This window comes from Bombyx mori, chromosome 8 (assembly GCF_030269925.1).
Source record: "Bombyx mori chromosome 8, ASM3026992v2".
Classification (NCBI taxonomy): Eukaryota; Metazoa; Arthropoda; class Insecta; order Lepidoptera; family Bombycidae; genus Bombyx; species Bombyx mori.
Window position 1 is genome coordinate 1,280,189 of NC_085114.1, and position 13,885 is coordinate 1,294,073.

General features: G+C 38.4%; 1 protein-coding gene and 1 long non-coding RNA gene across 2 annotated transcripts in view; one reads left to right on the forward strand and one right to left on the reverse strand.

Annotated features, from left to right (window-relative positions):
* The window catches only part of LOC101741996 (unconventional myosin ID), a 57,426-nt gene extending 44,104 nt beyond the window's left edge, over positions 1 to 13,322 (reverse strand). Inside the window, exon 1 of the mRNA XM_038012323.2 lies at positions 13,054 to 13,322. Within this exon, the coding sequence (XP_037868251.1) occupies positions 13,054 to 13,142 (89 nt within the window). The 5' untranslated portion in view covers positions 13,143 to 13,322. The remainder of the gene's footprint in view (positions 1 to 13,053) is intronic.
* Positions 9,867 to 12,254, forward strand: LOC101735641 (uncharacterized). Its single transcript, XR_002430407.3, has 2 exons — positions 9,867 to 10,299; positions 11,166 to 12,254. It is a non-coding gene; the product is annotated as an uncharacterized LOC101735641 (long non-coding RNA).
* Positions 13,323 to 13,885: the final 563 nt, after the last annotated feature.

A 13,885-nucleotide genomic window follows, 5' to 3' on the forward strand; every position in this document is an offset into this window, starting at 1 on the left:
TACAGATTACCTAGCTCTACATAGAATTACCCTCCTCGTTTTGTGTAACGTAATCATATCTCAATTCCAATTTTGATATCGTGTATATAGTCTTTTTTTATTGCTGTCCCACCCTTCAAACCGAAACGCAATACTGCTTCACGGCAGAAATAGGCAGGGTGGCGGTACCTACCCGTACGGACTCACAAGAGGTCCTATCACCAGTAATTACGCAATTTACAATTTTGCGGGTTTGATTTTTATTACACGATGTTATTCCTTCACCGTGGAAGTCAATAGTGAACATTTGTTAAGTACCTACGTATTTCATTAGAAAAATTGGTACCCGCCTGAGATTCGAACACCGGTGCATCACTCAACACGAATGCACCATGCGCCGGACGTCTTATCCTTTAAGCCACGACGACTTCAAAGTCAAAGTTCAAGTCTTCTTAGTATCCAATTAATTATGCAACACAAATGTCTAAAGCCCTATATTGGTAGTTCCCTCGCCGAACTTCGTACTCACTTAAACCGCTCAGTTGACCCGCGGAGCCGTCTGCGACGAACGTTGACCCCGCAATAGCTTGTTTATTGTCTCATTACAGCGGCACGTGAGCGCAACGTAGCCAGCCGTATGAAATAATTGGTATCGGTTCTTGGCTTATGCAGAAAATTGTCAATTTCTCGATATATATAATTTTCAAACAAACTTTAAAAAAAGTTTGGAAGCGTATACTTTATATTCCTTTGGTTTATTTTGGGATAATAAATCATAAATTCAATCAGTCAGCTTGTAATGAAAACCGTTAAGGACCAAAACCGAATCCAACATGTTACAAATCCTCAAAATTGGTAATGGCGTGACGGGCTAAATCGTTCCTGGTGGATTCTTTGCTGACCCACGTGTCCTACTGAAGTTGTAAAGGGGCCCCTAACCCCTCATTCATATAAAAAAATAAGATGCTAAATTGGTTTTAAGATAAAAATTTATAGCATCATCCATTTCCAATAAAACACAGGTTTGCGAATCGCTTGATTTTGCCATGAACTTCTAGTCAACAATTATTGAAGAACCCTATAATTTTGAATTCGTCGGGTCATTTTTCGGGTTACATTTAGAAACCTATTTAGTACACGCAGAAGTATTCCTTTTTTTAGGCTATTTATCTGCCAGCAGACTGGAGAGCCTATTCAGGCTTTGCTGTTGGGCTCATGGACAAGTTCACGAAGCTCAGCCTGAATCAATTCGCTAACATCAGCCCTAGCGAGAGTAATGCTTCGCGGAGATCAGAATCGCATGTGGCGGTAGCCATCATACAACGCAAGATATTTGACAGATGCCTGAATCTCGCTTACGACATTTTCAAAAAATGCTTTCATATATACAAGTTCCGAACAACAACATTTGGACCGTCGGTCTACCGAGCAATACCCGCTCGGTGGAAGATGATCCCTTTGTCGTATACCTACACGTCGTGACCCATTGAAAAAATCAGGCGAGAATCTGAGTAGGTGGTGCTTTCCACCGATATAAATATTCTCAAACTTCATAAACGCTGTCCAAGCAATCAAAGCTATCGTAAAAATTACACGTCTCACGATCTCCACCGTCAACTATTCCACATGTCCTACATAATGTTATAAAGCGTCATGTGTGTCAGGAAGTTGATTCGTATGTGGGTCAGCCGTAAACGATCCGACATGAGTCGGCCTCCTCGAGCACCGGATGCCTTTAAGGAATAAGTATCATCAAGCATAATTCACTATTACCAGAAACAGATGCTGAAGGTTTGGTGCTTCTGCAAATTCAGTTCATTGGAGCCGTTCAAATACCTTTTCCAATGAACACGGTATAGATGAGACGTCTATGGTAACATTTCATTATAATACCACATACATACACGAGAATTTTTCGTCGCTACGCCCTCTTACTGTTTCGCGGTTACAGACTCTGGCAGTATGGTAGTAAGTCCTAGTCCGGGTTCAAAGCGCCATCAATAATCACGTGTTTTTTTTTGTGTCGTGAATTTGAATGCGTGTACTATTCCAGCGTCGAAGTCGTTAGTGAACACGTGCGAGGCATTTAATTGGAAAAACTTATACGTGACGTAAGACTTGAACCATAGCGTATTCCCGTCACTCAAAACGATTTTACTCGACGTCGTATCAAATACGCCACAGCGCCTTCTAACATTAAAAGGTACTAGGTGTTATCCCGTACAATATCCAGCGTATTATAGAGTTATTCAGGTATAGATGAACCGAGGTAGACCAAGAGCCCGCAGCCCATCGGATGGTCCAATTAAATCCGCTTAAATCTCAACAACAAGCTGTATAACACACTCCATGACGCCAAGAGCAGACACAGATGGAGGTGCATAATAAAAAAGAAATTAATCTTTCATCAGGGGAAATCACGACCTTCAGTAATGATGAAGAAGACAATGCGAGGAGGGTTATTCAGAAAAATATATATGGATGTTTCGTGTCAAAAGTCCATAATGATAATAAACACATATAAGGTAATCGGTTTTCCAATCTAAGCCAACCTAGCGTGAACTTGATGTTATTACTAAACAAACTAACAAAATTCACAAAGTTATGCTGAATGAGCGGCAATTCGTATACCTAAGCGTTAACATACTGAATTTACCTACTTGAACCACGAAAGAAACCTCTATGACATTCAAAACAAATATATACCCAGTTGTGATATAAAAAAGAACAGCTACGCATATGTCTAATTTGAAATAAATCTTCATGGTCGCACAGTCCACCGAGGATTATCCCTGCAATGCACGAGAACGCCTTACCCATGAGTTTATGTTTCACGTGACATTTGGAAGTGAAACAGAGCGTGTAAGCCACGTTGTTACGGGCCGAAATGCGAGACACCTCACAAACTCTGCTAGCTTTTTAGAGGCATTTTTATTATACGACGCCTATTGCGGACCCCAAATTGTTTGCATGGGAAAACGATGGCCCATATAAAACTGTAGATCGTACTATTATTAGAAATATCAATACATATACAGGCTATTCATTACGACAATTATACTCTTCAAAACAAACACACCATTGCTTTACGAAAGAAAACTCGGCATTTATTAAATGACTCATTTTTAATGATTCAGCGGGAGAGTCGTGGCAAGCCTATCGATTAAAGTGCATAAGCGCAGTTTGTCACGCAAAGGGCGACAAGGACGAAAGGACCTACCGCCCTAGCCAAAAGAACTGTACACACAACATATTAATATAACACTGCGAATTGTAACAGATCACAGTAAATTTATAAATTAGAGCGGCAAATTACAACTTTTTTACAGAAATACGTCACTTTTTTTGCCTACCTAAGCTGATGTTCTTGATAGACCATTTCAGCGTAACCCTAACAAATAGGTGAGCTCACGGCACTCAAACCTGACGATTTTTCTAACACTAACCCTAGCAAGAGCAGTGCTTCGCAGAATCTACCACCGAATCGGAAACGCGACCCAATGAGAAGATCCAGCGAGAAACTCAGTGGGCTGTGTCTATAAGCTAATTTACTCGCCGAACCCTTCGTTGCAAGCGACGGGTTCGACGAGAAGAATACGTCACATCTAGCACAGTCATGCTCGCGGAACACCAGATGAGCCGTGACCTCGATTACCCTACGCAAAAAAAAAAGAAAAAAAGATGTGTGGTGTCGTGGGACACCGGATAGGAATGAAGTTCCTTATTATAAAAATATTAATTTTAAGTTCTATTCGAGGTATAAAGAAAATAAATCTGGAGGTTGCGCAACAACCCACGGTCATTCGGTAACGTGCGAACTTATTGTGGTACACTTCATTCACGGTTGTTTGCATAAGAGTTAGTGTATTGCGCAAAGGAATGCTTTGAGATCGTGGTCAATGAATGATAAAAAATATGTTATTTTTTGTACGTTATTACAGAGTTAAGTCGTACACTGTGTGCATTACTAATAAAAATCTTACGTTACGGACGTTTTTTCCCGGTTAGGGTACCCCTCCGCAACGTCCCATAAGGAAGTTCGTTCCAAAAAGCTGCCCCTAACCATTTAAGGTATTAATAAAGAAATATTTCTACGAAATTTGTTAACAGCGATTTCGTCAATAGCAACTAAAATATATACCAAATAAAATATCGTACGTGACAAAAAGACAACGTTTTATACATTACATGCGTTTTATTGCATCGTCCTTATCTGTGTTATAAATATTATTGAAGAGTTTATTAGCTTCGTATTCAAGTCGAAAATGTGTAGACCAAATATTTTTTGCGAATACTTCAATGACAAACTAAATAAAGATTCACCATTGAAACTTATCGCCTAAACCGATCCTTAAATTTATTTCAATGAACCATCTATAACATGTCAAATAATCAACCTTGATACGGTTATCATGATAATTTAGAGATAAATAAAATAATATAGACTTCCTGTGATAATGGCATACTCAATCGGATGCTATGCTTATTAAATTAATTGTGTATTTACAAATTTAATCACTAGTATTTAGCATTAAGCGGTTACCTGAACCAACAGAGTTTACAAAGTGAATACCACTTATGTATTAACCATGAGCACGTAAATTACCTGTAAAAGTTAATACAGTTTTAATATTTAATACAAAAATATTGTAAACTTGTGGCCCGGAGGCTTTTCCAGTTTCACCAAGGCGGGTGGGCCAGCAAGGGCTCAGTCAGGAGGGGTGGGATTTGCTAACAGCTACCCGAGCGCCTCCAAAGGAGACATAACAATCCAAAGAGTAGCTGCTTCGCGAATGAATCTACTACCGGATCGGAATCGCGACCCGCTGAGAAGATCCGGCGAGAAACTCAGCGGGCTCATGCATGGGTTAGGTTGCACGTCGAACTTTTTGTCGAGTTCGACGAGTAGGGTTTATTTAATAGTCTTGATGAGATGCTGCTACTATAACTTGGTTCGAATGTACAATTGTTTCTAAATAAATTTTCCTTCCACGTATAATCATTCAACGTTGAAGTAATTAAATAGTTATATAAGATCTAATGCAAATTTCCTTCGCGAAGCAGTTACGCGTTCCGGTATGAGCAAAGTGGACATTTGTGATAATAATGACTTCCTCTTCATGTTCGTTCGCGCACGCTACGGTACTACTGAAATGATTCTCATGTAGATTTCACAGGTGGATGGAGATTAATTTAGACCTCATTTTTAGGTGTACATTAAAAACGTAAATTAGACCTTAGTAAGGCCTGCCGTCTAGTATGGATCCGTTTGTTGGACCACTAAAATAACGGATGAAAGGCGATTGCATGCAGCAGAGATGCGAATGAATAGAATACGGAATGAATATATTAGAGGAAGTTTGAAAGTGGCACCTGTGACAGAGAAGTTAAGAAGTGCGCGTTTGGGATGGTATGGACATGTGATGAGACGAAATGAAAATGAGGTTGGTAAGACAGTGTTAACTATGAATGTGGAAGGATATAGAGGAAGAGGTAGACCTCAGATATATGTAAGAGGGGAGTGAGAGAAGAAATTGTATATGATAGAGGAGTATGGAAGGAAAAAACACGTTGCGCCGACCCCAGGTGACTGGGAGAAGGGCAGGAGAATCGTGATGATTAAAACCGTAAATTGTCCTAAACTCCTTAAATCCTAAACTAATTCCTGATCGAATTCTAAACGAATACGAAATATTAATACGAAAGTAACTCTGTCTGTAATGTTTTTAAGCGCAAACCGCTGAACCTATTTACAAATTTCGGTATGGAGATTATTTGAACACTGTTTTTTTATTTATTGCTTACAAGAGTGGACTGACTCGCGGCCCCCATGATGTTAAGTGGTTACCGAAGCCCATAGACATCTACAACATAAATGCCGCCACCCACCTTGAGACGTGATCTAAGGTCTCAGTTTTTACAGAACAACGTCTGCCCCACCCTTAAAACCGAAACGCATTACAGCTTTACGGCAGAAATCGGTAGGGTGGTGGTACCGACCCGTGAGGACTCACAATACGTCCTACCATTAGTAATAAATATTGGCTACCTTCCATCTATTCACTGCTAATAATCCAGGGATTATGTGTGATTCGCGCGGGCGAAGCTTAAGCCGGAAAGAGAGTTTAAACTAAAAGGAATCTAAGTGATACAAGAGGATATATTACCACATTTAAGTACTGATTCTAATCAAAAAGAACATCGTAAACTCATTCTCAAACAGACGGAGGAGTTACAGGTAGACCGTCTACGACCCAAGGTGGGTCAAAGCATTATCTCAAACCAAATGTTCCACGCCCAACTACAGCGTGAAGAAAACACAGCCGCGCCACGATAATAGCGCTTATCTTTATCGACATCAGTCAGAACATAGATACATAGCTAGTTAGTATTATTGGATGAATATTATCCTTTAACTATGCTTAGTATGGAAAACGTACACAAATATCACATTTCTGTCTATTTATATATTTAAATTTGTGTTTATTCCACACTAGCTGACCCGGCAGACATCGTAGTGCTTCAATCGATAAATAAAAGACCTAAACTTTTGTATAAAATAAACTTAAAACAAACAAAAGGAATCCGTCCGACGGGGGACACGTCAGAGGAAAAAGAAATGTTATTTTTATTTAATTCCGAGCATTTTCATATTTATCTACCTTTTAAACCTTCTCTGGACTTCCACAAATAATTGAAGACCAAAATTAGCCAAATCGGTCCAACGGTTCTCTAGTTTTAGCGAGACTAACGAACAGCAATTAATTTTTATATATTTAGAAGATTTACGGACCTTCACCTAGGCTTTTCGCCTGCGTTGTGTGTAACAGAACGACATACACGAGAGAAGAATGGAAACCCAAATCGCATTGGCTGAGCTTCTTCAACAAAGCCATCGACTTTGACCGTGGCTGAGAATCGAACCCTAGCAAGGTTAAGTTTAAGATTGTTGTAAATCAATTAAACTTTCTCTTAGGAGGTTACATGATAATTTTTTTATATTAATTGCCCTTGTAAGCAGACGAGCATACGGCCCACCTGATGGTGAATGGTTACCGTCGCCCATGGACTTCAGCAATGCCAGGGGCAGAGCCAAGCCGCTGCCTACCGTTAAGTACTCTCCGCAAGTCTCGTTTGAAGAAGGACATGTCATAGCGCTCGTGAAAGACACCGTGGAGGGGAGCTCATTCCAAAGCCGGATAGTACGTGGTTTGTTACATACATACAACATATAAGTTTGTTTATTTGCGAACAGACAACCCTGGCTCTCTCCGGCTAGTGCTGCATATCCACCTTCCATTCATAGTAAGATATTTCTCTGCAAGGTGTGCTGTGAGCATACTCCAGCAGTCACGTCTGAAAGTATGCGGCAGTATTACGAGGGACCTTTTTTAATAAATAAATCCGTGCCGTATTTTGTCGAAGGCAGCCTAGAATAGCATTTCAGGTCTGCGGTCGCACGGTACCATAAACGCACGTTGCATCAATGAAGACATCAAAGTAACAAATGCATTACGCTATTCAATAGGGGAACAGAGTGCTTTCGGTGTACCGCAGAAACCTTTCACCGCGCTTCTGCCTTAACGTTAATTCAATCATTGAACTTGCGCACTATGCCAGGAAGCAAGATTACGTTGTCATTGTTATGACTTTGTAAAATATTATTTTACATACGAACACACAATCATGCTTCCGTCATGACTTACGTATGTGTGGTGTTCGCTCACGCGGCCCGCACGCACATAGACATCCTCCAATCCCTACAATCCCGCTTTTGTAGGCTAGCCGTCGGAGCTCCGTGGTTCCTGAGGAACGTTGACCTACACGACGACCTGGACCTCGAATCAATCCGGAAACACATGAAGTCAGCGTCGGAACGGTACTTCGATAAGGCTATGCGTCATAATAATCGCCTTATCGTTGCCGCCGCTGACAACTCCCCGAATCTTGATCATGCAGGAGCCAGTCACCGTCAACGACCTAGACACGTCCTTACGGATCCATCAGATCCAATAACCCTTACATTAGACACCTTTAGCACTAACACTAGGAGTAGGGACCCCGGTAACCGCACTTGTCAAACTTGACAAAGAGTTCGATGTGAAACAGAGGCCCGCTGAATTTCTCGCCGGACCTTCTCAGTCAGTCGCGATTCCGATCCGGCAGCAGATCCATTCGCGAAGTAGCTAGCAGGTAGGTAGCTTGTTAGGTCTCCTTTGGAAGCGCTCGGGTAGCTGTTAGCAAATCCCACCCCTCCTGGCTGAGCCCTTGCACGCCCACCTGCCCTGGTAAAACTGTAAAGGCCTCCGGGCCACCAGTTATCTCTCAAACATAAAAAAACAATCATGACTCGAATAGCGTCATCGCTAAAGTTAAACCGCGATTATACGGAATGTTTGTCTTTTCAATCTAATGCCCAAAGTTATTATAGATATATTTATCTCTTTTAAAATACTTATTTATGGAAGTGTTTTTCGAACAGAATGTTATCAAATATAATTAGGAAATTGATAAAATACTGAGCTTTTTACCGATGCTAAATTAGGGTCGCTTACGCATCAAGTTATTCTGAGCTGTGCTTTGTTAGACTAAGCTGAATTTCTGTCACTATATTTTTTATCGAACTAGGTGCGGTAGAGTACTTCAGTCCGTTGATGCGGATGAGATCCCAAAGGGCTGTGTAAGTGAATTGCTAAGTGTTTCGATGGTTGTAACATGAAAATCGTTCTTCAAAGCTTCAATACCAGAAGCTGTACCGCGGTTTTTATTTATTTTTCCTACCTAAGTTTAGGTAAAACTTACAGGGAGGGCTATGGCAACGTAATCGAGTGAGTAGGTGAGCTCACGGGGCTCTAACCTGACGACGTTGCTAACACTAGCCACCACCGGATCGAAAACGCGACCCACTGAGAATATCCGGCGAGAAACTCAGTGGGCTTTTAACAATACGAATCACTCAACGCCAGAAAGGCGATGAATCCTATATAAATCTAAAGCAATCAAAAATTCATCACAACACATCACACTACTTTTTACTAGATAAGAGTTCATTCCTACAACTTCGTGCCTGGTCTAAGATACAAGGCTTACAGAACTCATTACATCCCGATCCAATAACGAAAGGTCCCTTACGTCTAAAACGTAAAACATCAGAAACATTGGGCAAAAAACAATCATTCAAGTTACTATTTTATGAAACAAACAATTAAATACAGCTTGAGGAAAACTGCAAGGACATGATGGTCAAGGTAGACGTGACATCAGAGAACAAGCGTCACTAAATGAATCTCTGTATGATACATCTAAGGTAAAACAATTATTTTACACTTATATTATACTAGCAGACCGCTCCGGCTCCGCTCGGGTCTTTAACAAAAATTTCAACGATATTTGACGTTGTTGTATTTTTTTTAATAAAAGAACACTTATTGCGGCATAACTACCTAGTCAGGTCATAAATTCTATCACATGTTTAATGTAAAATAATTTAAACAAGTTTATTCATTATGTAACCATTCATATACCAAAATGAACTTAACAAAACATAGATTCTTATGACACTAAAGTTTATTCAAAGTGACCTCCGTGATTTTGAATACAGGCCTTCAATCTGCGCGGCCAGTCGTCTATCGCAGCACGAACGAGGTCCATGTCAATATCGGCGGCTGCCTTAATCAAGGATGTCTTGAGTAACTCCAAATTGGGATAAGGCTTTGAGCACGCCTTTTCCTCCAAGTGTTGCCATATCTTGTAATGTAAAGGGCCAGTCTTCGTGCCGGATGAAGTCGATTTCAGGCGCCGCCAGCCAGTCTTGTGTGCTCTTCGCTTTATGAGCTGGCGCCGAATCTTGTTGGAACACCCAGTGCCTGTTATTGAACATGGTATGAGAAACAGGTTCCACAAGGTTCGTCAGAACTGTATTTTGATACACAACTGCATTCGTTTTTACAACTTTCTCACAAAAATGTACCTCTGCTAAGCCCCAATAAGAAACTCCCAACCATACCATGAGCGAGGATGGAAAATGACCTCGTTGGACACGCGGAATACGGTTGCTCGCTTCTTCATCCGCTTCTCCATATTTAAAAATGAGTAAAATTCTAAAAGTATACATTTTTATTTTCATGAACAATTCGAAATTCGAATTCAATAACTTTTTGGTGGCCAGCATTCTAAAAGAAAAGTTTTTACTGTTTGACAATACTTATGACCTGGCTAGTTATAATAGTTAGACATATGCTGTCCTGACTTTTTGTAAATAATAATGTGTTCTACAAAGTCGTAGTACATTATTTTATTCTATCATCAATCGTTTTTTAGGTAATTTTTACACCTTGGGTTACATTATTGGAGTTTTAGTAAGGATCTCTATTATTTTTTTTCAAAAAAGATTATAGCCTAGTCACTCGGGAACAGTGTAGCTTCCAAACAGTGAAAGAATTTTTCATATCGGTTCAGTAGTTTCAGAGCCTATTCAATACAAACAAACAAACAAATCTTTCCTCTTTATAATATTAGTATAGATATAGATATAGCGGCCCGCTCCGGCTCCGCTCAGATCTTTAACAAAATTTTCAACGACGTTGTTTTAGTTTTTAAAATAAAAGAACACTTATTGCGGCATAACTATAATAGTTAGACATATACTGTCGCAACACTTTTTGTAAATATTAATGTGTTCTACAAAGTCGTAGTACATTCTTTTATTCTATCATCAATAGTTTTCGCAGCGCACGTGGTGTAAAGAATATTTTAAGTAATCTTTTTACACCTTGAGTTACATTATTGGAGTTTTATTAGGGATCGCTAATTTTATGCCTATGTCACTCGGGAATAGTGTAGGTTCCAAACAGTGAAAGAATTTTTCAAATCGGTTCAGTAGTTTCGGAACCTATTCAATAAAAACAAATCTTTCCTCTTTATAATATTAAGTATAAGTATAGAAGTATAGATTTAGCTGCTGCTGCCTTCTACGAGATGTCAAAGATCTCGTATTGGCTCAGTGTGCTTAGTGCGAGTTTTTTTAAAGTTTTCGATAGCGTAAAAGTTAACTCTTTGTATGGAGTTTAAAGGTTTGCCTACGTTTGCCGCTAGGGGCGCTGTTCCAACTGCATTTTACGCGATCGAAAACGTTTAAAAACTCGCACTAAGCACACAGACGTATTGTGACTTTTTCTCTTGGGCAGGGGACTGAATCTTCTCACGAGAACACCTCCCTCAGCGCAGGGTATGTGCGACTACCGTAGCCACGCAATATACGATTCTCCTGGACTCTGGCTCGTACTTCCGATACCCGGGTTAATATGGAGAGATTCCCAGGTGCAAGGCGATCAGCACTGCAACCATAAGCACGTCCACCCTAGCACGACTCGTCATTAAACAAGGCAATAAGTCGGCCATCGCTCTGAAGCCCAGGCGATGGATACCAGCATGCTGAATCGGAATATGATACACCATCAACCGATCGCTCTTCGTCGATATCAACATGGCGGCGCGCATAACTTGGGCCCTTCATATCGCTCCGAACCGTCACCAGGGAGGGAACCTACTGCAGTTGCATTGTGAGAATGAGACTGGCACTTTTTTGTTTGCAAAGAAAAAAATAACACTTCAGTCATAGGAAAAAGCAAATCCTAAAAATATGTTCTCTCTGATATCAATAGTGTACTTACATATTCTTCCAACACTTTTTTCTTTTCGAAAAAGACCTTTAGGATCCTCGACCTTTAAAATGTTTAAAGTTTCTAAGCTATTTATTATGACTAAGAATGATGTCAAGAAACATGTTATTTTATTTGAATTGTTTACCGTTGTATGGTAATAGATGAGCAAGTGACTCAAATGGATGATCAGAATCACTGCACTGTTAACACTTCAATGTTGATTATGTGTATATGATATTGCTATTAAGAGAGAAACTTTTTAGTAATCCTTGGATTCACCGTGCATATGAGGTTCATAATGTTGCAGAAAGAGGAATTTATATGAAGAATGCCAGCAAACCTGTCACCCTAGTGTAAGTTTAACAGGCCCCTATCTTATCCTTATCTCCATTTTCTACATTCCTTTCTATACCTAGCCCAATTTAATGAGAACCTACTAGTGCAATAAAATTTTACATTTATTAGTTCACTTGTAGATGTACATTCTTGACAAGACAAGGTTTTTAATATAATATAGAGATATTTCAGTGTAGTATAGTACTTACATACATCAATTTATTAAATGTACTACCAGGAAAACCAAATCCATTAAATGTTAAATTACAGAAACAATTTTTTTGTCTTTACCTAATATTTTAGAGAATAGGCTCATTATTATTTTTATCTATTAGAAAATATAAATTATTGTTTTGATATCTCTACAACATTACAATTACATTATATTTTTACAACATTTTATCTAAACAGGTGCTTAAGTATAGGACAATTTTGTTATAAACCTATCTTTGATCAATCATTTGAAATTGTATTTTTAATCCACATGAACCTGTCCAATGATTTTAAATTTGCTCTGCAAAGAATACAATTATTACATCCGAAAGGCCTTCTTGGGATTAACAGTTTTTATTTTATTTTGGTATTTAAATAACATCATCCTTTTACATTTGGGACCAAAATAAAAATGTTAAGTATATTATGAAATTTATGTCCTGTTCCATGTTTCACAGCTACAGACTTTGACATTACCAACTAACTTTTTTAAAATCAATTTACAAATTTTAGATGAATTAAACACTACATTTATTTTATTTTATATTTAAAACTTTAAATAGAGCTTTATTTAATATAAATGGATTAGCATTAAAAAAAGCGTGTAAAAACAATTTCATACATTTTATTACACTTTCGAAGTAATATGGAGAAGTAAAATTTCGCAGTTCCGAAGTAAAATTAAAATATACTATTAAAAAAAAAAAACATTTAAGCTGAAGAAATATGAACCAAATGAAATAAAAGTTAACAAACTTTTTGCTGTAACTGTATAACACAACTTGCTCTCATACATAACATTGTAATTTTTTAAGGACTTCTTTCATTAATTTAGTTTCGATACGAAAGGGTAAAGACTCACCTCAAATGCAAATTTTCAATAAATGTCTCTGTAGTCAAGTTGTCCAAGAGCACAAAGTCGGACACGCCGACTTCTGGTTGTGTCGCCATTGTCACAATATACAAAGAACAATTTCAATAATAGGTAGGTAGGAATTGTTCACACACAGTTTGTAAATTATAATTTATGCGATTACAATGTACTGACAAGAATGTCAACAATCCGTTAAAATTAAAATCACAAATAAAACGACATACCACACCGAACATTTCATTTCAACTGACGTTAAAAAATTCAAATCTGAAACTGACAATTGACAATTTTTTTTAATAAATTTTATGACCTGGTAACTGAGTTCTTTAAGTCATGTCTTATTTTAATTTATATTATTCCTATTTTTATGAAATATGATATTATAGGGTGAAATGAAATGAAGATGATTAATTTGAGACACTAATCAACTGGAATGAAATTAAATGAAATGAATTGAGATGATATGGGATGAAATATAATCTCAGTAAAATGGTCATTTACTAAGATTTTTTCAGTGGACTTTTTGGAGGATCCCGAGAAGTTACGTCCAGGGGCTTTGTTTCATTTTCCCACATTTGTGCACTTTCACAGATATTAAACAGTTAATAAACCACCATTATTACACATTTAAACCCGAAGAAACACTAAATAGACAAAATAAAACAAATCACACAACTTCATTCCTCGCGTTCCCGCCAAAAAGACCTGACAATTGATAAATATCGAAAATGTTGCTATATTCGTTTCTAAAATTTCCCCAACCACTTATAGTTTTTTACACGTTGTAAATTGTATGCAACAGAATACACTTAAAGTGTAC